The following is a 26,888-nucleotide window of genomic DNA, read 5'->3' on the forward strand; positions in this document are numbered from 1 at the left end:
AATATGATGATGATGATGACGACATGATATTTTTATATGATGATGTTAAATGTTCCATTTTGTATTGTTATTATAAACTGTTGCAGGAGTAAGCGTCATAGTTGGAGAATGCTCCAGCTGTGAACCTTACTGAGATTTTCCCCAAAATCTCACCCCCCTTGACCACCCATTTCAGGAAAAGATGAAAGAAAGTAATAAGAAAGTTATGTGGGAAAGAAAGGGTAAGAGACTGGTACGTAAAGAAGAAGAAACTCCACCTACCTGGGAAGAGAAACTAAAGGATCTAACAGATAGAGGCCTATGGACTGAGGCTATGAAATTATTAATAGAAGCTTTTCCACATTATGATTTCGATGAAGCACTAAGTACACAATGGCTAGAGGAACCACAACCACATTATGACTGGGCTTATGATGCGGCATAAATTATGTTTTTATTTATGATTAGTTAATCTTTTTGGGATTACATTAAATAATGTTTAGTGTTATTTATTTTGTATTGACGTTTTAACGCTTTTAATTTTATATGGAATAAGTATGGTTATGTGTTTCCATTCCGCACTCTGATATTTGCATTCGTAAAGTTTAAATTTAGACTTCCGCGCGTTGAATGCATGATGAAGGTGCACCCTATATGGATTTACATTTGGGGTGTTACAGGTAGCTGCCTCCCTACCCGGATAAATAATTCAAGCATTTCTCAGTTTTTGAAATATACCCAGGTACTTCCCTCCCTACCCGGGTATTTTAAAACTTTCAAAAAATACCTGAGTAGGGAGGGGTCCCGGATAGGTTTGATGGTCAACGGTCAAATAGGGACAGCTTGGTGTTATGTTTTCTGAAGAGGTTAAATTTTTGAAATAATTTATAATCAAGGTCAATTTAGTAAGTAATTATTAAATAAGGACTATAGTGGTCAAAAAACCTAGATATCTTTGTACGAAACCTTAATCTTATATTTTTGAAAGAGATTGAATCTTAAAAAGACAATATGGACAACCGGCAACTAGTTTAGGCCATCAAGTTGGTTGATTCTATATGTAAAGGTTTTTTGTAGAACTGCAGCAATAGAGAGGAAGAAACCACACAAAGAGAAGAAGCAGCCATGCAAGCAGCAGCTAGCCATGGGGGCAATCTGACTCCAATAAAAGGGTACAAGACGCCAGCAGTAATTGGTATGCCTAGAATGTTGTAACCAAGAGCCCAGATGTAGTTCAGACGGATTCGAGACATGGTTTTTCTAGATAGATCTATGGTTGTAATCAGTAATCACATCTTCCAAGCTGTTTTTGACCAGAACTATATCAGCTGCTTCTAAAGCTACGTCAGTTCTAACACCAATTGCCATACCAATATCAGCAGCTACTAAGGTTTAGGCTGGTGAGTCATTTATTCCATCACCCACCATAGCCACAGTCATTCCTTTCATCTGCATCCAGTTTCAATATAAAAAATAAGGAAGTGTTAACATCTTTTTCATATAATCTCTTATATTGGGCCTTCATACAAGAGGGTAAGCCAGATTAGTGGCAATATTGCTTCTTTATGACTGAGAAATCACAGCTTCAAATCTGGTGTATAAGGATTTTCCTTACCCCTATCCTTGCAAGCTATGGTTTTATGGGGATTGGTTTGATTAGGCCTTTATACATCATTTTATAACCAAGATGTTTAAACTACATTAGTTTATTAGGACTTAGGTACAATTTAAAAAGATAGGCTTTTAGCATAAGGTTATAAGTTCAAAACTAAGTGTCACCGTTGTATTAAAAAAAAAGGCTTTTAGCATGAGTTCCATATAGCTTAAAATAGCTTACGAGCCTTACCTGCAAGTGTTTCACCTTATCAGCTTTTCCCACTGGATATGTTTCAGCAAAGACCTCACCAATACCGACTTCATTTGCAATATCAGTTGCAGTTGCACAGTTATCACCAGTCACCATAATGCTTGAGATGCCCATAGAGTCGAGAAAAGATATGACATGACACGTTTAGCCTCTGGCTTTACAGGATCAGTTACAGAGAATGCTCCAGCTATCTTTCCTTCAATTAAAACTAGAACACAAGTTCTAACCAGATTTTCGTTTTCAGAGATGTACCTCTCAACCTCGGAACATATTGGAACATTACAAGCATGTTACATAACTCCTCCATAGAAAATTCAGAAAACAACACTGCACTTACTACCACTGGTTCCTAACTGTTAGTGTCCCGGTCTTATCAAACACAATTTTTACCTGCATGAACAGTGAAATTTTAGCACCTGAAAATAAACAAAATTACGCCTTTGATTATGATTTTAATGCAGCCCTAATTTCATGACAGCACAACCTATGTACAAAGGTCTAAGCAGGAAGATATTATTGTTGTTTAGCAACATCCAGCTAGAAAAGAATATGAGCATGGACAATTTTTTTTTTGCCTCGCTTCATAAAATATGCAGTTTAGTTATCACAATAGATGGATTCAATCAAGGAAATTGGAAAGAACTTCATCACCAAACGACATAAAAGGTTAACTCAGGCTTTACGAGAACCAAATTATGAATTATGAAACCAGGAGAAAAATCATACAGAATAGTGCTATCATGTATAAGATATCTTGTGCTAACACCTTGCAGTCTAAAGATTTTAACACATAACTGGGGAAATCGCAATGGTCATTTACCTTTCAATATCTAGTTATCATGTTTCAAACAGTTTGTTTATCCTGATAAACAAAAATAGGGGGAAATGTGTTACAAGTAACATACATAAACTATTATTTAGTACACTCTTGACTCTCCTATGTTATTACCTTATGTGCCTTTTCCATTGCATCTCCACCCTTGATGAGCACACCTTGAGAAGCACCCATGCCCGAAGCTACCATAACAGCAGTTGGTGTTGCTAGACCTAGAGCACATGGGCAAGCCACAACTAGCACAGAAATAGCAAACTGCAATGTTTTTCCAATGTTTTGGTATCCAATGTTTAGGGTAAATCCCAGCTTCCCCAAAAATGAACCATCCCAACCAAGTGATGAGTGCTGCAATGCAATAACCACCTAAGGGCATATGCATCCATAAACTAAGCTGCTTACCATGGATAAACAAACTATTGCAATTCTGATATCAATTAAAAGATAAAATGATGCAGGGTCTTTATCATCCCTTAATTTTCAGTCTAGTAAGAGCAGCATATAAACAAAAAGATGAGGCAAGAAAAATAATTAGAGAACTGACGACATAATTACGACATTATGTCTTGAAATTCTTCTACACGAGGCAGAATTCCTAGAACCCACAAGTAGAGTGATAAAAATTATTATTAATATACCATGAGCATGATGAAAACACGTTAAGAAAAAAAGAAAAAGAAAAAAGAACATGATAGGATCCAAAGGAAAACAACATGGGAAGGAAACAAAAACTATATCAGAGACATGCATGGAAAATTACAGAATGAAAATGAAAAGATAGTGGCAAACTTTAGAGAGGTATGTGCTCTCCCACCCCTTTACAACTCCTTACTCAATTCTTGCTTAATTTCCTCATTCCCTATTCCTCCTCTCTTATGCTTCCCCCTCCCCTCGAAAGCAGTTACCACAGGTTCAACCGTTTTCCCCTCCTCTCTTGAGTGTCTCAAATGCTGCATGTGCTTCCTCAATTCACTGGAACTGGTCTTTTTTGAGCTGTGCAGTCAAGGGCATGGCAATTTTGCTATAGTCCTTCACAAATTTCCTATAGTATCTCGTCAAGCCCAATAATTTTCTCAAGCTTTTAACAACTATAGGAGTAGACCACTCCATCATGGCCTTGACCTATATTGGATCAGCTTTACACCTTCATCCAAAATAATATGACTAAGTTACTCTAGTTGAGACTGCCCAAAGTTGCACTTATTTTTAGTCACAAAACCTCTGCTTTTTCCAGTATTTACAACGCTTTCCTCAAATTAGTGGTGCTCATGCTGTGTTGAAAAATCGGATCCGAAGGAAAATAACACAAAAAGGGAACAAAACATGGAATTTGTATTAAGTTCACTGATATCAGAGGGCATGTATGGAAGATTACAATATGAAAATGAAAAGAAAGATGGCAGTAGGCTTTCAAGAGGCAGGTACTCTCCCACCACTTTACAACTCCTTACTCAATTCTTGCTTAGTTAAGTTACCTCATCCCCTATTTCTCTTCTCTTATGCTTCTTCCTTCTTAGAACCTGTTACAGCAGCCTCGACCGTTTTCCCTCCACATCGCCAATCACACTTTCATGTGCTTGCTGGTGGTAATTCTCTATGCCCGTCCCAAAGTAAACTCTAGCTACGGGTGTCCTCCTAACAAAACCCCTCTCCAGATTATCCAGTAAAGAATATTCCCACCTGTTCCGGATGGCCCAAACACTGAAGCGGCCCAGCTGTTCAGGCCCAATCCTCAGCCCCAACCTGCGACAGCCCTAAGGGCTGACGTGGACCCTCACGCCCTCCAACCTTGCAGCACATCCAAGGGATACACCGAAATGTCCCATCTTGGGACGCTAACCACCAAAGGCGCCAGCCACAGGCACCATAAAAGGAAACTGCCATTTGCCCAGTGCTGACATCGTCAGATGCAGAAGGCGCAGCGCTGCCACAATGGCAGCGCCAACCACGCCCAACACTGCTATCATGGGAGTATATCCCAAGGAGGGTTGACCCCTCCTCACCAACCCACATCATTTTCCTTATAAATAGCCCCCATGGGCACAACTTAATCTCATCTTATGTATCGTTATATTGCCCATTTACTTTGAGTCCTATTGTTTACTGCACCTACTTATTGTCTTGCTATTGCTTGGCATAATACCTCTTAGTCTGGTCTGTACCTAAGCTAAGGGTATCTCCCATACAGTGACTCATCCCTAAAGGGAACATAGTGAGCTTATAGATCCCAACGGTACATTGGCGCCGTCTGTGGGAAGCTATAAACTTCTATTCCCATTCTCTTACCCAACGATCTATCTGACGGATCATTTCCTTTAACTACCAAACAACTGTCGGACGCGTTTTACAACTAAACATGGTTGTCACCACCAGGAGAGCAGAACATGCCAGGGCCACGACGCCAGAAGGGCACGTACAAACAGTACGCTCAAACTCCCCGCTATCCATGCATTCAGCCCCAGGTGAGCGGGCCACTGGAGAGGCCCTTCCTCATGTGCTACAGTCCGTCGGTCCGCAGTTGCCAACGGCTGGCGCTAGGATAGCCCAACAGAATCACCACGTAGCCATGCATGAGATGCAGGGGGAAAATGTGGTCCCAAACCAACCCCCTCCCCCCAGAGTTCATTTTGGAATGCCATTTCCCGCAGCTGTTCCACAAGCTGTCCATCCCGCCCATCGTCCACTACCAGCCCAAAGTCAGCCCATAGCAATGTACAACGACCATAGAGTTCCCGTGGTCGCCCCGTACCCCCTAGGCCGTACACACATAACATGGCTGCCCCATTCCAGCTACCTTACCAGGTTGGCTTCCTATTCCATGGTTACCCCATGCAGCCCCATAACTTAGCCATTCCTCAACCTCAGGCATCTTGTTCGAATCCTGATCGGCAACCACATGACACTCAACAAGCTTTTCACAAAGCCCCAGCCCTCTCATACTCTGTTGAAGCCCCGCAAATACCTCATCCACAGCCAGATCAACATGTACACAATCCCAATATCAGAATAACGCCTGCTCACACGTCAGGGCGCAACAAACCTTTGACCGACAGCTTGAGGCTGACCCCCATACCCCTCGGATTCAAAGGTCCCTCTAACATCGCCACGTATGTATGCGACGCCGATCCTTTTGAGTGGATCCAAAAATTCGAAGCAGTAATGACATTCCATGGCGAAACGGACCTTCTCATGTGCAGAACTTTCCCAACACTTTTAGGAGGGAGGGCACTGACATGGTACACCACCCTACCAACAGGTAGCATTGCGTCCTGGGACGATCTAGCAAGCAAGTTCCAGTCCCATTTTGCAACTAGCCGCCCTGTGCCAAAGTCCGTCCATTCCCTTGAGAAGATTCGACAACATTCTGGCGAGTCCCTCAGATCCTTCCTAGACCGTTTTGATAAAGAGGCCTTACAAGTGCAAGGCCTAGACCCGAAGGTGCAGGTACATATACTCCTGTCAGGTTTGCGATAAGGAGAATTCGCATATGAACTTGCTTGTCATGAGATTACTGACTTAGAAGAAATCAGGAAAAAAGCACAAGAATTTATGAGAATTGAAGAATACAAAGCGAGTCGAGCTGGTGACTCCCACAATCAAGAAAAGACGGTCAGTAAGGGAAAGAACCACACTGATGAAAGTAGAAAGGGATACCAAACATCCACCCGTTCAACTAGCCCTTCAGGGCGAGACACGTTAGAACGCCGATCACACAGTGTCCTACAAATCGAATACAAAGAAGATCCCAAAAGTAACCAACGGCCCCCGCAGCCAAGCAGAGAAGCTGCAGCATACTGCAAATTTCACCGCAGTAACGACCACAGCACGGAGGAATGTAGGCGCCTCAAAGATGAGATTGACGAACTCATCAAAGACGGTACACAAAGGCGCGATGGAGATGGTGCCCGTTCTGCCAGATCTGGAGGGCGACACCGTGATCGAAGCAAGTCGCCAGAGAAAAGGAGGACCAATCAGTCCAGCACCCGATCCCGCCATGAACGAGACAACAGAGAAGACTCACCTCAAAGAACCAGAGCACAAGCAAGCCCGAGCCGCGGAGGAAGGCGCGTGGAAGAAGAAGAAGACTCCGCTGTCATCAAACATGGCGTAATTAACATGATCTCTGGCGGTTTGAGCGGCGGGGGTGAAACATCCAACGCCAGAAAGAAACATTTGAAACAATGCCTGGTGGTTGCAGGAAAGGTGATCAGCAAAGTAAAAGGCGATTCTAGTCCAGCCAGGCCCAACATAGTTTGGGATAGCAGCGAATTGGGCGACGTTTTCCCAGGGCATGACGACCCGCTCGTCATCCAAGCAATAATCGCCAACTTTGGTGTTAATCGTGTATTTGTTGATCACAGCAGTTCCGCCGATATTTTATTCTTGCCATGTTTCAAAGCGTTAGGATTCACGGTTAACGATTTAACTTATGTCGCAGGTGAACTTTCAGGTTTTAATGCTACCACCACCAAGCCATCGGGAGTGATAAACTTACGTCTCTCCCTTGGAACGCCGCCAACGTCGCGGTCTGCAGACATCCAGTTCCTGGTACTCGACACACCATCCGCTTATAACGCCATCCTTGGCAGGAGGATGTTCGTCGCCTTTGAGGCGAGCTTCTCACACCCCCATCTGGAAATGAAGTTCATAGCCAGAGATAATAACGTCGCCACTGTGCGAGGAGATCAAATTGTGGCCCGAAGTTGCTACAACATTTCCTTGAGGCCAATAACAAAGGTTACCTTCAAAGGTGAAATGGCACCCCAACAGAAGGCGATCCCCCCAGCTGAAAAAGTCCTGGCGTGATGGGGAAAGAACACAGCCAGTTTTTCCTAGAAGAATTCGACGCCAGGGACGATCCTAGAGTGGAGCACGTCAGACACGCCAGACGGAGCGTTGGAACATGTGGTGTTAGGCGAGGCAGATCACCAGACGACAACAATCGGGGCGACCATCGACCCAGAGGTCAAAGGCAAGCTGATCCAGCTGTTAAAAGATAACAAAGATATGTTCGCTTGGAAACCATCTGACATGCCAGGTATTGACCCAAACGTATGCTGCCACCGCTTGTCAGTGGATCCTAAAGTAAAACCAGTGTCACAGAAGAAGAGAAAGTTTGACTTCGATCGCCAAAAGGTCATCGATGAAGAAGTCAAGAGACTCCATATGCCGGGTTTATCAGGGAAATCAAGTACACAACTTGGTTGTCCAATCCAGTATTAGTAAAAAATCCTAATGGTGCGTGGAGAATGTGCGTCGACTACACTGACCTCAACAAAGTCTGCCCCAAGGACGCCTATCCTTTCCCTAGCATCGACCAGTTGGTCGACAACGCCTCAGGATTCAAAATGTTGTCTTTCATGGATGCATATTCTGGCTATAATCAAATTCCGTTACTGGAGAAGACCAAGACAAAATAGTGTTCATCACCCAGAACGCCAACTATTGTTATACAATGATGCCCTTTGGATTGAAGAACACGGGCGCCACGTATCAAAGGATGATGAACGAAGTGTTCAGAGATCTAATCGGCAATTGTATAGAAGTGTATATTGATGACATGATCGCCAAATCAAAAACGCCAGACCAACACTTGTCAGACCTCCAAGGCATCTTCGAAAGACTGAGAAAGTTTAACATGCGCCTTAACCCCAACAAGTGCGCTTTCGGTGTTCCCGCAGGAAAGTTCCTAGGCATAGAAGTCAACCCTGACAAATGCAAGCCAGTCATTGAAATGTGAAGCCCGCAAACAATCAAAGAGGTTCAACAACTGACTGGAAGGTTAGTAGCTCTCACTCGTTTTCTGGCAAACTCGGCACATAAATCTCTCCCCTTTTTTAGCTTGCTTAAAAAAGGGACCACCTTCTGGTGGTCGGAAGAATGTGAGAATGCCTTCCAGGAGTTCAAAAGGGCTCTCTCATGCCCACCAGTACTCGCCAAACCAGACCACAGAGAGATGTTGTATTTGTACCTCGCCGTCGGAACAAAGGCGATCTTTGCAGCCCTAGTCAAAGAATCAAAAGAAGGACAAAAGCCTGTCTATTTTATTAGCAAAGTTTTACAAGGAGCTGAGCTTCGGTACCAACAAGTTGAAAAGGTTGCATTGACACTCATCTTTGCTGCAAGGCGGTTAAGGCCATATTTCCAGTGTCATCCAATCACTGTCAGAACAAATCAGCCAATTCGCCAAGTTTTGCATAAGCCAGACCTGGCTGGAAGAATGATGTCCTGGGCGATAGAACTGTCAGAATATCAAATCGCCTACGAGCCAAGAACAGCCATTAAGGCTCAAGCCTTGACAGATTTCATCGCCGAAATGATGCAAAGTCCCCTCCCTGAGAATCAAGCAACAGAAACGCCTTCATCTGGAATCTGAAAACTATATGTCGACGGCTCATCAAACGCCAAAGGATCAGGCGCTGGAATGATAGTAGAAAATCCAGATGGCGTAGCGGTCGAACACTCCTTGTCTTTTGAATTCAACGCCACAAATAATCAGGCAGAATATAAGGCCATGATAGCTGGCCTGCTCCAAGCAAAAGAAATCAAAGCCAGACGTTTCAATGTCTTCAGTGACTCCCAGCTGGTAACTTTTCAGATCTCAGGCGAATACCAAACCAAATGACCATTGATGTGCAGGTACCTAGAGAAGGTCAAAGAATTGATTGAAAGCTTTGAAGGCGTTGAAGTGGAGCATATCAGGCGAGCTGAAAATACCCGGGCATATATTCTCGCCAAGTTGGCAAGCACAAAAAGCCCAGGAAACAACCGATCAGTAATCCAGCATAACATGCCAAGCCCATGCATCGTGATGAGCATTTCAAACCCGCCAGAGGAGGTCGCCGAAGAAACCTGGACAACACCCATCATCAACTACTTGGCTGAAGGAGTTCTACCCCAGGATAGAAAAGAAGGTCAAAAAATAGTACGGCGATGCGCGCATTTCTGCTGGTGCAAGGACGGTTATACAAGCGGGGGCTCTCAATCCCACTCTTGAAATGTTTGAATCCCAATGACGTTCAATACGTGATAGAAGAAATCCATGAAGGGATTAACGACCACCATGTAGGCGATCACTCACTAGTAAAGAAAGCATTAAGAGCAGGGTTTTACTGGCCAACCATGGAGCATGACGCCCACGAGCACGTCAAGAAGTGCGAAAAGTGCCAAAGATTTGTTGATGTACACAGAGCAACACCAGAAGAGTTGACGTCAATCACATCGCCATGGCCTTTCTACAAGTGGGGAATTGACATTCTAGGCCCTTTCCCCATGGAGATTGGCCGAGTCCAATGGCTGATTGTCGCCATTGACTACTTTACCAAATGGGTGGAGGCGGAACCCTTAGCCACAATCACATCCCAAAAAGAAAGGAGGTTCTTTTGGAGAAGCATCGTCTACCGATTCGTATTCCTGGAGAGGTCATTACAGATAACGGCACTCAATTTACCGATGCCAAATTCCACGAACTGATGAGCAGTCTACAGATCCGACACCATTTTGTCGCAGTAAAACACCCTCAATCCAACGGCTTAATGGAGTCGGCCAAAAAAATATTGGGAAAATGAATCAAGAAGAGGTTGGAAGCACACAAAAGAGCGTGGTTAGACAACCTTGACAACGTCCAGTGGGGGTACAGGACAACCGCCCAGTCTTCCACCAGAGAAACGCCTTTCAGGCTGACCTATGGTGCGGAAGCCATGATCCCTGTGGAAATAGGTGAACCCTCCTGGAGACGAGAGCACGTGACCGAGGTCACCAACAACCAACATTTGAAGGAAGCACTGGACTTGCTGGACGAACTAAGAGGGTATGCTGCCCACAACGATCGACAGACAAAAGAAAGATCAGCCACTTATTACAACAAGAAGGTCATCCCTCGATGTTTTGAAGAAAAAGATTTAGTTCTCAGAAGAGCAGACGTTCCAAACAAGAACGCCCGAGAAGGAAAGCTCGCCCCAAACTGGGAAGGGCCTTACCGAATAGCAAAAATCTGGGAAAAGGAGCTTACTCGCTCGAGACACTGGATGGGAAGGCGATCCCAAGGGTGTGGAATGCGGACAAGCTCAAGAAGTACTATAGTTAAATTGCCATGTAACATCGCCTGCACTCTTTTCCTTCCCTACGTTTTTGTCCCAATGGGTTTTACTGGGGAAGGTTTTTAATGAGGCAGGGTCCCACATTTTCAATAAATTTGAAGTAAGCATTGGTTGTCTAGCTCTCTGTCAAAGTAAACGCCCAACTAACGGGATGGTTCTCACCTCCGCCATAGTTGGACTGGGATGGTTCTCACCCCCAGCCAACGCCCAACTAACGGGACGGTTCTCACCCCGCCGTAGCTGGACTGGGAAGGTTCTCACCCCCAGCCAACGCCCAACTAACGGGACAGTTCTCACCCCCGCCGTAGTTGGACTGGGACGGTTCTCACCCCCAGCCAACGCCCAACTAACGAGACGGTTCTCACCCTCAGCCAACGCCCAACTAACGGGATGGTTCTCACCCCCGCCGTAGTTGGACTGGGACGGTTCTCACCCCCAGCCAATGCCCAACTAACGGGATGGTTCTCACCCCCGCCGTAGGTGGACTGCGATGGTTCTCACCCCCAGCCAACGCCCAACTAACTTGAAGAAATATAAACTCGTTTGAAGGCAAAAAGGATGCAGAAAAGAAAAAGGGAAATTCATTAATATTCAAATCCAAAGGGTACAAGCCCGTAGCCGACATGCCAACCACAGGAAAAAAGAAAAAACAGGAAATTAAAAACCTAAGCTTCAGCTGTAACCGCCTCGACACCTTCCGCCAGATCGGTCACGTTTTTCTCAACCGCTGGAGCGTTCACCATCTGCACCTGGGCATCCGTCGCCTGCTCAGAAACAACCGTGCCAACAACACCATCCTCACTCGCCATATCAGGCTCAATCAACGTCTTGGAAACAGACACAGCTGGCACACCACACTCATCTTTGCCCTCTCTGTGATCATCATCACTATCAGTCGCCGGAAGCATTCCTCGCGCACCTTCATCGTCATCAGTTTCAGGCGCCTCCTCAATGACGTTGATGACATCACCCTCGAGGCGCTCAATAATCTTACCATCCTCCACATCATAGGCAGGGTCGAAACCTGACAGGTCAGCATCGGGATACCAGACAGAAACTTGCTGAAGGGCGTTGTTAAAGGCATGATACATCATGTTGGCAAGGGCCTCCTCCAACTTCGCCACTTGACCTGCAGCTTTTTTGAAGTCCTCATCCTTGGCGTGAAGGCTCCCTTGAACAGCAAACAAGTCAGCGGAAAACTTCTCCTTCTCAACCTGGAGAACTTCCTTCTCCTTCTTGACGTCCTCCAGTGACTTATTGAGGGCATCTTTCTCATCCGACAGCCGTTTGATACCTCCATCTGCCTTCTTCAGCCGCCCAGACATCGACCGGATTGAAGTTTTCTTGTCAGCAATCTCCTTGCCAAGGCGCCCAACATCAGCGGTAAGACTTTCCACTTGTCGCCCAAACTCATCAAGGCGATCCTCCTGCAAAGAGCATCGCTCATCGACAGCAAGGGCGATCTCCTGCATTCCCAAGATGCGGCCAACGACACTTGGGTGCAATCCATAAATTGTTTACGATCCAGGCGTGGGGGGGGGGGGCTACCATCTTTGGACGCCCAACGTTAGGAAATCCTTTAACAAGGTCCCTTTCTGACAAGGTTAGGGCCCTACCAACAGGAAATACAGCAGCAGGAGGGGAATCTTTAGCCCCCGAAGTCACGCGAGTCTGGTCGTCCTCGATCGAAGGGGGGTTGACTGCCTGGTCGCTCTCGCAGGTACTACCACCAAACTGCCCATCGTCTGAAGGTTCGTGGCGTGCAGACTTTGAAGCTCGAGGCGGTGTTAAACTTGCATCAGCGCCTCTTTTCAGACCAGACCCCCCCAGGACAGGCGATCCGGATCCCAGCGTCGACTCGCTCGCTGAGGAGTTACCCACCACGCCCGTAGGCTCTTTAATTATAGGACGATTGGTCCTCTTCTTCAGTTCTCCCGCAGGAATGTCAGCAGCAGAACGAACTTTGGTCTTCTTGGTCATAGTTTCTTGAGTTTTCCCCTTGCCCGTATCCTTCAGAGCAGGGTTGGGCTGAGCTTGAGGAGCATCGCCCTGCCTGGCTTTCAGCCTCGCAGCCGCCTCGCGTGCAAGCTTCAACATCTCCGCCGCCATACTCTCGATTGCAAACAATTAAGGAAAAGTTAGTAAAGGCCGCATAGATAAGAAGGGCGTTAGAAGAAACAGAGAAGATCATCACAAATAATAAACACACAGAACGCCATCACACCTCCATGGAACAACACCTGCTTCGAAGGTAACCAATCCAAACCTTCCTTTACTTCCACAAACCAGTCAACCACCTTTACCTCCTCAGGAGTCAAACTCCCAAATGTAGAAGAATACTGACCAGCGGGCGTCTCATAATGGGTTTTAGTCCAGTACAGGGGAAACTGACACTCTCTGCTCGCTGGATCAACAAAGAAAGGAAGCTCTCCCTCGCCCAACGAGGGTTCGATCCAAAAAAAGGTGTGTTTCCAATTCTTTTACGAGTTGGCATACTGAGAAAATATAGATCCTAGCGCGGTGCCCGCCTTTAACGAAACCCATCCAAGTTTCTTCTTTGAAGGAGACACCTGGAAGCAGTAAAGAACAACCGTACGGAATATCCCTATCCGAAGTACCGACATATACTTTCAAAGACCCGAACAAACGCCCAAGCGTTTGGATGCAGTTGAGAAGGTGCAACTTGTAAGTGGGATAGTACTCCCATCTCAAACTCAGTTAGTGGAAACCTCACTTTTTGATCCGTAAAGTAAGTCTTGTAAACCATGAACTGCCACCGAGATTTCGTTGCATTGCTAGGTGCGTCACAAGCCCGACGATCACTCATGACTGCGAACGGCTGCCACTTCGCCTCATGTACACCATTTTCAGTAATAGTGAAGCTAGGCTCAGATTTGTAGTGGCGACGCAAAGTGTCCCGGTCAGCATAACTTGATAACGAAGTAGCTATCTCCGTATCAACCCAATCCCTCGCCACGAGGTGATTTTCCGATTGAACAATCTCCATTAGTCAAGCAAGAATCCTACCTGGGAGCGATAAACACACAGTCAATCCTCAATACTTCACCAAAGCCAAGAAGACCACTGCGAAGAGAAAAGAGATTCCACCTCGCCCTATCCCCCACTCCTGTGACCGCCAACACCCTCCTTACCAATTACTACAAGAAAAAATAACTCGAGCACAAACTACTTACCCTCATAATCAGAAGTTTCTGAAGAGCTTGAAGAGTAAAAATCTGAGTAGCATAAAGAAGAAGGCCACCAAGCAGGCGGTATCTTATAAAGCCCCAGGTCTTCGTATATGGCGTCCCACACACCATACTTCACAAGGTGTCCATCTTTTGGATGAAATCTACCTAGTCGGTTCTCCGTGGACTCGTCATATTTACGGTGATGGAAAGATTGGGAAATACTGGGTATATGGCCCCGCAAAGTGCTCAAAGCAACATGGGAGTCAACAGTCGGGCGGGAAGGCTTATAGTAATACTCTATGGGACGATTTTGTGGAAGACGGTTAACAGAAGACAAAGGCCGAACAAGTCGCCCTGCCCCAAGGGAAGAACGCCGTGAAACATGGCGATAAGAACCCCTCTTTCGTCGAGTTGTACGAACTGAAGACCCTGAACCACGACGATGTGAAGGGCGAGCCCTAACCCCCTCACTGGAACCCCCTGACCGTCGCCCTCGAGAGCTGGCAGGCTGACGCCTACCAGACCCAGAAGCGCTCTCACCCCCTGACTCCAGGCGCTCACCACGCAGTCGAGAACCAGATGCTTCACCCAAGTAGGGAAGCACAAGCCCTAAAGCCCGTTCAGGCAAGAGACTCTGAACGGTATGAGGGACTAAAGAAAAACCTAGAAGTTCTGGAAATGTACCATGGGAAAACAACTCCTCCCCAGGGACTAAAGAATAGTAGGAGGGAAAACTGCTGCTTCCCCCACTCTTAGCAAGATGGTCCTGCATAGCTGGCCCCACTAAACAACCTTCGAATGAGTCAAAGGCTTCATCAAACTCTTCCTCTTTAACCTCAACCCCCAACCCAGGAACGTCCATGACTTTTACCGTGCCTAGAAAAAGAAGAAGAAATGCTATACAAAGAAGCACAAAAAATATCAAAGGAGAAAGAGTGAGACACTATACCTGAGAAGCTATGCAGAAAGTGAAGAAGCATTATGGTAAGGAGGAAGAAGCACAACGTAATGGAAGTAACAAGTAAAGCAATAATCAGCATGAAGAAGAGCCTCAAGAGAGAACAAGTCCCCCTTTTAAAGAAGAAAGGAGTGCAAGGTGGCACTCACTGCCTCTTGATATTCCGACCGTTGGATGTCGTAACCGTCATGGACGGGCGGTTGTGATGAGGGGCTTGATGGTAATTTCAAGCCGATAAGACACCAATCACGTCGCATTAATGCGCCGTGCCTCGAAACAATGCAACTGCTTGCAATGATGAAGAATCCATCATTGTAACGTGCACGAAACCCGAAGAGACACCCTTCGTGTCAGAAGGACGAAAGACCTGAAGTACCCCTGGAAGAGCGAAGGACAAAACTGTTGCTCTTCCGGCACCAGTCAAAGACGCCCAAAATCCCTAACTGGGCGACACCAACCGAAGAACGCCCAGTAATTGCGATGAGGCACCAACGCAAGTCTACTACGATATATAGGTGGCGACACCACCTATACATCGCCCAACAAAGACTACCAATCATGGAGATCACCCTAAAGGTAACGCCCAAAGACTATAACTTGGCACCATCCTACGCATGCTACCAAGCTGGGGGGCTCCTGTTCCGGATGGCCCAAACACTGAAGCGGCCCAGCTGTTCAGGCTCAATCCTCAGCCCCAACCTGCAACAGCCCTAAGGGTTGACGTGGACCCTCACGCCCTCCAACCTTGTAGCACGTCCAAGGGATACACCGAAATGTCCCATCTTGGGACGCTAACCACCAAAGGCGCCAACCACAGGCACCATCAAGGGAAACTGCCTTTTGCCCAGTGCTGACATCGCCAGATGCAGAAGGTGCAGCGCTGCCACAATGGCAGCGCCAACCACGCCCAACAATGCTATCATGGGAGTATATCCCAAGGAGGGTTGACCCTCTCCTCACCAACCCACACCATTTTCCTTATAAATAGCCCCCATGGGCACAACTTAATCTCATCTTATGTATCGTTATATTGTCCATTTACTTTGAGTCCTATTGTTTACTGCACCTACTTATTGTCTTGCTATTGCTTGGCATAATACCTCTTAGCTTGGTCTGTACCTAAGCTAAGGGTATCTCCTATACAGTGACTCATCCCTAAAGGGAACATAGCGGGCTTATAGATCCCAACGGTACACCGTCCAAAATGTTTATTATTGAAGTTGTTGTTTGTTCTCTATGATCAACATATATAAGTTCAATCTCCCATATATATATATATATATATATATATATATATATTAAGACACTACACTCGGATAAAACCTTTTCTTTAAGGGAAAAACTAGAAAAAGGACTAGAAAAGTATAGTTAAGAAAAAAGACTCTCACTATTGGAACAAAAACCCTTGAAATGTGGTCAGCAAGTTTTTGAGCGTGAGTTGAACAATTTGAGAAAGTGCAGTATCTGATCCAACATGTGTGGCCTTAACCAGTAAGCAGCCATTCTCATTGATGGTTCCACTGATAACCTGTCCAGCACATTTACACAAATTAAAAGAGTAACTCTCTAGTTCTTAATTTTTATTAACAAAATTTAACTTCTATGATAAAGGTCATTAGCATCCTTTTATAGAATAATTACAAATTAATTTAAAATTCAAAATCCTAAAAATAAATAAGACGATAACTACCTTCAAAAAATAAATAAATAATTATAATTAAATCATTCAAAATAAGTCATATATTTTCGATCTCTAATCGTGCAAAATTTATTGTTTTTCTTTTTTTGCTAAACAAGTTACAATTATATATGTTGTTTCATTTGTATTTATATTTAATTGTAATTTGTTATATTTTAAATTGTTACTTCTCTGAACATACAGGCCATACTTATTGACTCAAAATTTTGATTAAATCTGTAATTCTTGAATCAATAGTTGAACCTTATGTAATGAGCTGAGTATAAATGTATGTGATAGTTTAAACATACATCAACAATTTTATATAAAAATCCCCTACATTACACTTGTTACTAATTAGTTTTATAAATAATAAAAATTCAATCACATCAACTGAATTTCTTTGTAATATAAATTTCTCAAAATTTTCAAATACTGCATCCAAATAAAACCGAATAAATTTTCGAACATTTATCGTACGGTTTCAATAAGTATTATGCACATAAATAATGTCACACATGCACGTCATTTTATATTCATACACTTGGTACTATTAAACTATAACAATTTTGCATTATTCGTATCACCTAACGCATCATTTGAAGGAATTCGTGACACTTTCAACATAAATGCAGCATTAAAGTGAGTTACCTTGTTTAAAGTTAAATCCGAAGGTTGAAATTCGCAGTCCCAATGGTTAAAATTTCTTCTCATGTAAGAATTTCTGTCACTTAAGATAAAAAATCAGGGAAAATATATCTCATTTAATATAGAGTTCATTTAATTTTATGTTGTGACACATATGTGGTGGGACCCCACTATTTAAAAAAAAAAAAATGAATGTCACGATTTTCGATAAGTGTGTAGGAGATAAAACTACTCTTATGCAACATAAGAGTAATTTTTCCCTTTAATATAACATGATCATATTGAAAAATCATAATTATACAAAAATAAATTAAAATGACAAAAAAAGAGAGAAAAATATTAAAATAAAGATTTAATATTTTTACAGTAAATATAGATAACTTATCTACATTCGATCACAAAATAATGTCATTTTGTGTTAAAAAATTATAATAGAAAAAATTATTATAATACTGAAATAAATTATAATTACAAAATTATTTTTATTTTTACCTCAAAATAATGTCATTTTGTGCTCAATGTAGATAAATTATTTATGTTAAATATAGGAAAAGAGAACTCTTAAAATAAATAATAATAAAATCATGACTATTAATTTATTTTTATATAATTATAATTTCCCACGTATATAAGTGAATTTATTTTCTTAAAAAGGCCAATCAAAACCCAAGAAATGGAATCATTTTTATAATGATCTATCTTTGCCGTTGATGAGTAAATTAACGGTGATGAGAGTGATATGATGAAGAGGGAAGAAACAATGACCATTTCCACAGTCACACACTTAAACCCTCTTAGAGAGAAAAACACAGAATCATTTACCCACACGCGCACAAGAAAGAACCCAAGAGTCACACTTAACACACACACACACACACACACACACACTCTCTCGCACAGCATAACCATAACCATAACAATCTGAAATGCTTTCACTCTCAGTCTGAATTCTCAGACCCATTTTTCTCTTCTTCTTCTCGTTGGGTTCTTCTTCTGGGTTAGTCAGATAAGCATCATTTTCTTCTTTCCATTAGTCTCAGTTTTGAAGGAAAAAAAAAGCAAAAAAAAAAAAGCAGAAAACTTCTTTTTGATCATTTTCTTCAATACCCATATTTTTAATTTAATTTTTTTCCTCTCAGTTTTCACTTGTTGCAGAGTCTCATCAATGGGGTCAGTGCCAGCTAAACGCCCCCCTCCAAACGGTATTTCTCATTTCCTTCTCAAAAGTTTCTCTCTCTTAAATTTGCAATAAAATTTGATCAACAGTACAAACTGGTCTTTTTTATTTTAATTTTGTTGTGTTTTCAGCTATATTTTCCTTTTTTTCTTCCGCGCTTTGTTTAATTTTTTTTTTCTGTGGATGAATTGCTCGTTGTACGTGAAGCTTGTGACCTTTTTGACCTGTTTAATTCATGGAAATCAATCTGTTTTCTGTGAATTTATTTTGGATTTAACATGAATTGCCAGTGTTCTTGGGTCGAGAATTTCATTTTATTTTATTTTGTGTGACTTGAATCTGTTTTTTTTTTTTTTGGTAACTTTATATGTAGCTTATATGGTTCCATGAGGCCATTTTTGGTCAACCACTGCCTAGATGATGAAATGTAACTTTGGTTGGGAATCTGTATGTCTAACTCTTTTTTTTTTTTTTGTTTTTTCGGATACATGTGGGAATTGAACACATAACCTAATACAACTTACCCAAACCCCTCACCACTAGACCAATTCTAGTGGCTTAAGCTCTTTTTTTGTTGGGTAATGTATTTGCAACCCTTTTTGTTCCAACATGTGACTAAGGGTTGGTCCGAGACTGCCTAGTGACACTGGAGAGCTCCATGTTGGTCAGTCATGGAAGTTCATTTGTTGTAGGTCTTGGTGGGGGTGCATGCAAAGACTATTTAGTCTCTGAGTGAAATGAGGGGTAGGGGTATAGGGAGTGAAGTGAACATACCTAGGCACAACCTCCCCTTAAATTACTCCCCATGAAACCCCGACTTGCAAGATTAGGGATGGGAGAAATCTTTGTAAGCAACCTTGCCATTTTTAGCAAGGAGGTTGTGTCTTTAATTCAAACCAGGAAAGAAGCAGCTTTACCACTGTCTGGCCTTCTTGAAGGATTTAATGGAAATCCTTGGATCACACTAAGGTGTAATTCCCTTAGTGTGCTTCAATTGGGGGGTGGTGGTGGTGGTGGTGGTGGTGGTGGTGGTGGTGAGAATCCTGTGGTATGAAATGATGAGTTGGGTGAACACCATTAGGCTTTGGCTCTATAGGGACCTAATTGTCCACACACTGCTTAAAACACATAAAATGGTGACTTCAAACATTTATTTTATTTTATTCTTTATAAATTTATTCAGTTTGATGAGCTGCTGTACGAAGTTGAAACTGCGTTGGCTTGTGTAGGGTCATGTTTAAGTCCAATTGAATTATCTAAGCGTTGAAAATGTTTTCTTTTGCTATTGTACTTGTATTATTTTCCTTTAGGATGACTTATTGAATCATGTGGCACTGCCCAATATTCAGTATAAAACACTTGAAGGAATATCTGTAGTTTGTCTGAGTATTGTTTTTGTCATCTCTCCCTGTAATAAATTTATGTATTTACTTGTATATTGCAAATTGCCTATTTGCAGTTTATTTGAGAAAAAATGCATCAATGGGTGTTAGTATCATATAAATTTTCATAAATTTTCGTTTTCTGAAATCAGGATTTTCTCCTGAGGATCTCAAGAGACAGAAATTATCAAGTGATAGCCTGCCATTTTCAGCACATGATAAAATTGAACCAAATACACCGAAGAATTACTCAAACGTGGTAAAATACAGCAATCCATTTGCAATTTCTGACGTTCTTAATCGTTTAGACAGTGGAAAATTTGGAAGTGTCACAAAGGACATAGAGGCCCTAGTGGAGCGCAAAATGCAAATACTGGGCCCTTACATTGCAAAATATCCCACGCTTGTTAATCAATGGAAAGCAGTATTGAATCATGATGAAGAAGCTCATAAGTTGGAAAACGAACAAGTTACTGGTTTGGCACATCAAAATGTCATAGATTTGGTGGGGGAGCACTTTGGAAAGGATGCTCCTGCAGCAACATTTCCTGTTGTAATTATTGATTCAGATGAGGAAGATGATAGAGATCAAAAATATTTTCTTCCATTTCATGAAGTTGTGTTACCGAAACGAGTTGGACAGTCTCCTCCAGTGAAGATGATTGTAAGTTTTTCCCTGCTTTTGTATTTCTTTAAATATGTGAACATTGAAATAATATATACTAGCATGCACGTGCTTTTATTTGGAATGCATTAGTAGCATGTTCCCTCTAGGGCTGATTTGACTGAACTGTAGTATTACATTTTAACATAGGTGCACAAGATTCTTGTAAAAATATCGTTGACTCGTTGAATTATTTTTTTCCTTAATTATGTTCTTTTTATGAATTTTTAATACGTATTAAGCAGAATCATCTGGAGATGAAGAGGCTAATGCTATAACTTAGTCTGACATTTATTTTGGGGACATGGTTTATATTGTTTTAGAAGTTAATAATATAATTCATATATCCATCATCCGAAATTCCGTATATGACTCATTCTATATGTTTTTAGTTTTTGGCATGTTATGTTTGTGTGCCATATATACCTTATCAGTTGTCAATGCACATCTTTTAATTTTTTCTGCGGAAAAATAGAGATATCATCGCAGAGGCTAACTGTTTCTTTTCTCTTAGCTATTTCCAAAGTTTTCTCCATTGTCAACATCTGACTTCTTTTCCTCGATTGTCCCAGTTCTGTAATCATTGGTTGTTGTGCTTAACTTAAATGTTCCAATACTATATAAAAATTCTTGTACCTTTGGTCATTTGTTGTATGTGTTAGGAACCCAAAAGTAAGGGAGTCAAAATATAGCAGAAAAGAGAGAAAGAATGAATCAAAATCTGATATTGATGATTGCAACACGAACAGAGAAAAGGAGAGAATTCTCAACTGAGCCATTGCTCTGTTTCCAATGCTAACAAATCTGAATGCCTCTCATCTACCTACCCTCTACTACTATTAAAGCTAATTCCTTACACCTAACAACTTTAACGGACCAAACTTCCTTCTATAACTATCCTAACTAGCTAACTAATCTAACTAACTTCTCTCTGGGCCCTATCAGTATGCTTGGTATTGTGCAAATGGTAAGGTTGAAAACGCAAAATGAAAATAAAATAATGGAAGCATCTGGATTTGTATTTTATCTAAATTCCATGCTATTTCTACCTTCCTTTTTTTCTCTACTCCTACTAAGCACAGCCTTAGTGTTGAAAGATTAACAGTTTATATGATATATGGGGTTTTCCATTTATTTTTCAAAACATTTTGTGTAATTTTTCTTTGCTTTTTTTACTATGTGTGGATTTAGGTAGCTTTCTTTGTAGTTTGTAAGATTCGGCCTATTTGGATTTAAATTACTTGCTTCTTTTCATGAGAAGAGGCCACAGCTTTTTTTTTCAATTCTAGTTGTTTCGGTGACATCCTTAATCTTTTACTATTCTTTCTGCAATAATACTTTATAGGGTTATCGTGCTCCCACTGCTTACAATGGAGGAAGTAAAGATCTAAAAACAAGTCTGGCTGGTGAAGGTAACCCAAGGAGAGATAATGGAGTTTATGTTGGTGTACAGGAGGAAGAAGATCATCAGGTAGATGATGGCCTAGAAGATATTTGGAGAGAGATGTCAATGGCAATAGAATGTTCCAAAGTATGATCACTTTAATTTGTTCTCACTTTTCATTAAGAACGACTGTTTTTGTCAATAAGTTCATCTTCTACTCATTTAGGTACTTTTTCATGTCATTTCACACTTCAATTTGTTTTCACTTTTCAATAAAAACAACTCTTTGTCAATTAATTTATCTTCTACTCGTTTGGTTACTTTTTTCATGTCATTTCATTTGTAACGCTTCCTTAATATTTATATATTAAGGATTGCTCTCACTCAACTTTCTTTCTCTGGGTTATATCTGTTGTATGCATGTTACATTTAAAGCTCCTGTCACATGTATATAGTAAGTATGCTTTTATTCTCTGCTCAGAAAAACTACTTGCACACTTATCATGGTAATTTAACTGTAAGTGCATAAGGTTGTTTCTGTTACCAAAACCTGAGACAGTTGCATTTGCACGTATTATACTTTGCTTTCCAACCTTCCAGAGAGTGAGTTACTCTATCATATAGATCATATTTTTATTTTATTTTTTTATTTACTTTGAATTGCACTTGATAATAGCATCTCTTAAGATTTCATTTGGCATTAATTTAGTTTAATTGTACTTCTACTAGGATGTTTCTGAGAATCCTCTGCCCGATGAAGAATCAGAAAAAGATGAGGACTGTGATCATTCTTTTGTTTTAAAAGATGATCTTGGTTATGTTTGTCGCGTTTGTGGGATTATCGACAGAGGAATTGAAACCATATTCGAGTTCCAGTACAAGGTTAGAATCGTGTCTCCACATTAATGCATGTTTAATTATAAATCCTGGTCACAAAAATTTGTACGTGTGGGAAATTGAGTTTTTGAGTTTGGGAATTGATAATTAGATGCGTAGGTTGATTGTTTGAGCAGGGCATAATAAGATGAAAAGTGAAACAATTAGAATCTTATTGTTACACAAACTCTTGTGATAATTTACTGTTTGGTGTGCCTCTTCTGTTGTGGGAAAATTGGGTGATTTATTTTGTTCAACTTGCTTTTCTTCAAGCACTCAGGAACCTTTTTACTAAACCAAATTAATATAAAGTAGGTAGACCATTTATATCAGGGAGGCTTAATTGGTTTTATAAAACAATGCCTAGAGCATATTTCTCATGATACATGTTCTGGACCAAGATATGAGATTACTTATACTTGGGGATATGAAGTGTTCAAAATTGATTTGTTTTAATTATCATATTATTTTTGTTGAAGGTTAAAAGGAGCACAAGAACTTATTTGCGCGATTCATGGAATGCCAAAGAAAAGACAGATGTATTTGGAATTAAGATTGGTGAAGATGATCTCATGGTAACTGAAGTCTCAGCACATCCTAGGCATATGAAGCAAATGAAACCTCATCAAGTTGAAGGATTCAATTTTCTTGTTAGAAACCTTGTGGGTGATCATCCTGGGGGCTGCATCTTGGCCCATGCTCCAGGATCTGGGAAGACATTCATGATAATCAGTTTTGTGCAAAGTTTTTTAGGCAAGTATCCTAATGCTAGACCTCTAGTGGTGCTTCCTAAGGGAATACTATCGACTTGGAAAAGGGAGTTCCAAATATGGCAAGTGGAGGACATACCACTCTATGATTTTTACACTGTGAAGGCAGATAGTAGATATCAACAACTGGAAGTGTTGAAGCAGTGGGTGGAGCATAAGAGTATCCTTTTCTTAGGATACAAACAGTTCTCTTCAATTGTATGTGATAATGGAAATGACAGCATATCAATATCTTGCCAAGAAATTTTGCTCAAGAAACCCTCAATTCTGATTTTAGATGAGGGACATACTCCAAGGAATGAAAATACTGATATGGTACAGTCCCTTGCGAAAGTACAAACGCCTAGAAAAGTTGTACTATCAGGTACCCTATATCAAAATCATGTCAAGGAGGTGTTTAGCATCTTAAATCTAGTGCGGCCAAGGTTTGAAAAGATGGAAACATCTAGGCCTATTGTGAAGCGCATTCAGAGTAGAGTACATATACCTGCCGTGAAAAGCTTCTATGATTTAGTTGAAAACACTTTGCAGAAGGACACAGATTTTAGAAGGAAAGTGGCTGTCATACAAGATTTGCGTGAGATGACAAGCCAGGTACTTCACTATTATAAAGGAGATTTTCTTGATGAGCTTCCTGGTCTCGTAGATTTTACTGTTATACTCAAACTTACCCCTCGACAGAAGCATGAAACAAAGGAATTAAAGAGTTTATCTAGAAAGTTCAAGATATGTTCTGTAGGCAGTGCTGTCTATCTCCATCCTAAATTGAAATCTGAAGCAGAAAAGTGTGGTGAGAAAATTTGTATATCTGATAGTAAAATGGATGATCTGATAGAGAAACTAAATGTGAAAGATGGAGTTAAGTCAAAATTCTTTTGCAACATGCTAAACCTATGTGAATCAGCCGTGGAGAAGCTTCTGGTATTTAGCCAATATCTCTTGCCTTTAAAATATTTAGAAAGATTAACTGTGAAATTGAAGGGCTGGAGTCATGGAAGAGAAATCTTTGTAATCTCAGGAGAATCAAGCCCTGAACAAAGGGAGTGCTCCATGGAAAAGTTTAACAATTCACCAGATGCCAAAGTCTTCTTTGGCTCAATCAAGGCATGTGGAGAGGGCATATCATTGGTCGGGGCATCCCGCATAATTATTTTGGATGTTCATCTCAATCCATCAGTTACTCGCCAAGCTATTGGCCGTGCATTCCGACCGGGCCAGAAAAAGAAAGTGTTTGTGTATCGATTGATAGCGGCTGATTCTCCAGAAGAGGAGGATCACACTACATGTTTCAAGAAGGAATTGATTGCAAAGATGTGGTTCGAATGGAATGAGTATTGTGGTGATCGAGCTTTTGAAGTTGAGTCAGTTGAAGTGAAAGATTGTGGTGATCTGTTTCTTGAAAGTCCATTGTTAGGGGAAGATGTAAAAGCTCTGTATAGAAGGTTAGTGATCACTCTTGCTTACTTTTGTTGCCTATGAAAAAGACTTCTTTCCTAATACTTGTTTTATTTGTATATGTCAGGTAGGCTGTGGCATTCAAATATGTTCAATGGACTTGGGTTGACAAATGCTTTTTTTTCTTTTACAGAGTGCTTAGTTTTAGCTTTGTATTCTGGTTCAGAACAATGTAGAGAGTTGCAGAATTGAATTAGTTGTCTTTACTCTTGCAACTGATCCATCTCCCTCAATCTAGATGTACAGTGTATCAATTTTCTTAACTCGATTGTATTGCAGTAATTCCTGACTCCTGTTAGTTATATGTTTCTATTGCATCATCTGATTAGAAAAATGTATGTCTTGTTTAGATGCTAATGCTAACGTTGCTTTGCAAAGCATGAAATGAACAGAATTGAGATTATTGTGTTTTCTGAATGGTGTAGCTTCCGTTTATCTAATTAGTTGATCAATAGCTAGTTTATTAATATAGAAAAATATTTCAGCAATTAATACAGATAAGTTATCTGTATTTATTTCCAAAACGATGTCGTTTTAGGATTAAACTATAATAACCCTGCAATAAATTAAAATTACAAAAACATCGATGTCATATTGGGCTTACTGCAGAAAAAGCAAACCCTTATTAATAGTGTAAAGGATTTCTCCGGTCACCGAAGATAAAGTTATCTCCAATGAGCTCAAAAACTACGTCGTTTTGGGACGAAAATTAATGTATTTTTGTAATTATAATATATTGCAGGGGTATATTAGTCTTTGTCATTATAATTTTTTAATCTTATAACTCAAAACAACGTCGTTTTGAGCTCACTGGAGATAATTTTATCTCCGGTATATGGAGAAATACCTTTCCCTTATTAATATTAGGTTTTGAAACAGCTAATTAACTATTTGTTATATAACTAGTTGTCGTTTGAGTTACACGATTTGGTTCTATCTACTAGTTTACATGTCATAGTCACAGTGCATTAACTTTCTTTCTGTTATATATGTTAAGATCATTAAAGCTGGTACCCCACCAGCACATCCTGAACGATTCTCTTGACTTGCAAGCGGAGAATGACGAGTTGAACCCACTTTCATGGCTGATTCTTGTGATTTTATGCCTTGGAAAATGCATGTGTTGATGAGAAGCTCTCCCTTTTTATTGTAGAGGTTCAATCGGTGCAAAGGAATGTGATTTCCTCGATAGGTTGCTGTTCTTAGCTTCTCTAATGAAGCCTAAATTCGAGTGTGCAATCAGTGACGAGGTTGATTGTTACTTGAATCAAAAATTTTATTTTTTTTAAACTAAATATTTTAACTTCTAAAAAAAGCATAAGTCAAAAGTTAAATATTGTTTTTCAAAAGCCAAATAATTTTTTTTATAAAAAAATCTAAATAATTTTAATTTTTGTAAAAAGTAATTTTTTTTTCAAAAGCTCGTCTAAATGGGCCCAAAGTAGTAACCCTGGAGTCTTATTTACATATTAAATGCCCCTCATCACTTGAAATGATGATCTCAATATCAAACACGACACTTTTGGTCCCAATATGGCCCCTATTATCCGGACTTACCACACACTCCATTCCAGCACTATTATACAAATTATCTAACAAATGATGGTAGTTCAGTTAGCGCAAATTATAGTAGTTCAGTTATCGCATTGAAGCTGAGCAGATGAAAGTGAGAGCATATGTTCGATCCTTTCTATATACGTCTTGAACAAAATTAACTCCCGTAAAAGATACTTGTGATTTATAAAAAAAAAAAAACCTTACGCACACATGCAAAAGTTTTGACATAAAAAACATTCAGTCAAGAAATTTTTTTCTCCCCTTTTTCCTCACGAGACTTATACCCCATTTCATATTGAATCTTATCTTCTAAAAAGGCATGATACTCCGTATCAGGATCCTTAAATTGATAAGCAAAGTAGCAATGAACC

General features: G+C 41.0%; 1 protein-coding gene and 1 pseudogene across 2 annotated transcripts; one reads left to right on the plus strand and one right to left on the minus strand.

Annotated features, from left to right (window-relative positions):
* Positions 1-1,010: 1,010 nt before the first annotated feature.
* On the minus strand, positions 1,011-18,213 carry LOC133305941 (probable copper-transporting ATPase HMA5; annotated as a pseudogene).
* Positions 18,140-25,272, plus strand: LOC133305944 (protein CHROMATIN REMODELING 35-like). Of its 2 annotated transcripts, none has more exons than XM_061506205.1 (7): positions 18,140-18,249; positions 18,392-18,454; positions 19,964-20,475; positions 21,821-22,006; positions 22,589-22,741; positions 23,215-24,947; positions 25,028-25,272. In XM_061506205.1, the coding sequence occupies exons 2-7, from the start codon at positions 18,418-18,420 to the stop codon at positions 25,029-25,031; spliced, it is 2,625 nt and encodes an 874-aa protein (XP_061362189.1). In that variant the 5' UTR covers positions 18,140-18,249; positions 18,392-18,417; the 3' UTR covers positions 25,032-25,272. The 2 variants fall into 2 exon arrangements, with proteins under 2 accessions (XP_061362189.1, XP_061362190.1); XM_061506206.1 differs by having other exon boundaries at positions 21,821-21,946.
* The last annotated feature ends 1,616 nt before the right edge of the window (positions 25,273-26,888 follow it).

The sequence above is a fragment of the Gastrolobium bilobum genome, unplaced genomic scaffold, assembly GCF_033153095.1.
Source record: "Gastrolobium bilobum isolate Gb01-03AN ecotype WA unplaced genomic scaffold, APGP_CSIRO_Gbil_v1 utg28196, whole genome shotgun sequence".
Lineage (NCBI taxonomy): Eukaryota > Viridiplantae > Streptophyta > Magnoliopsida > Fabales > Fabaceae > Gastrolobium > Gastrolobium bilobum.

Coding starts and splice junctions, on each gene's coding strand:
- LOC133305944 (XM_061506205.1), top strand. CDS start 18,418: ATGGGGTCAGTGCCAGCTAAACGCCCCCCTCCAAACG. Junction 20,476..21,820: donor CTCCTCCAGTGAAGATGATT/GTAAGTTTTTCC, acceptor AATACTTTATAG/GGTTATCGTGCTCCCACTGC. Junction 22,007..22,588: donor TGGCAATAGAATGTTCCAAA/GTATGATCACTT, acceptor TACTTCTACTAG/GATGTTTCTGAGAATCCTCT.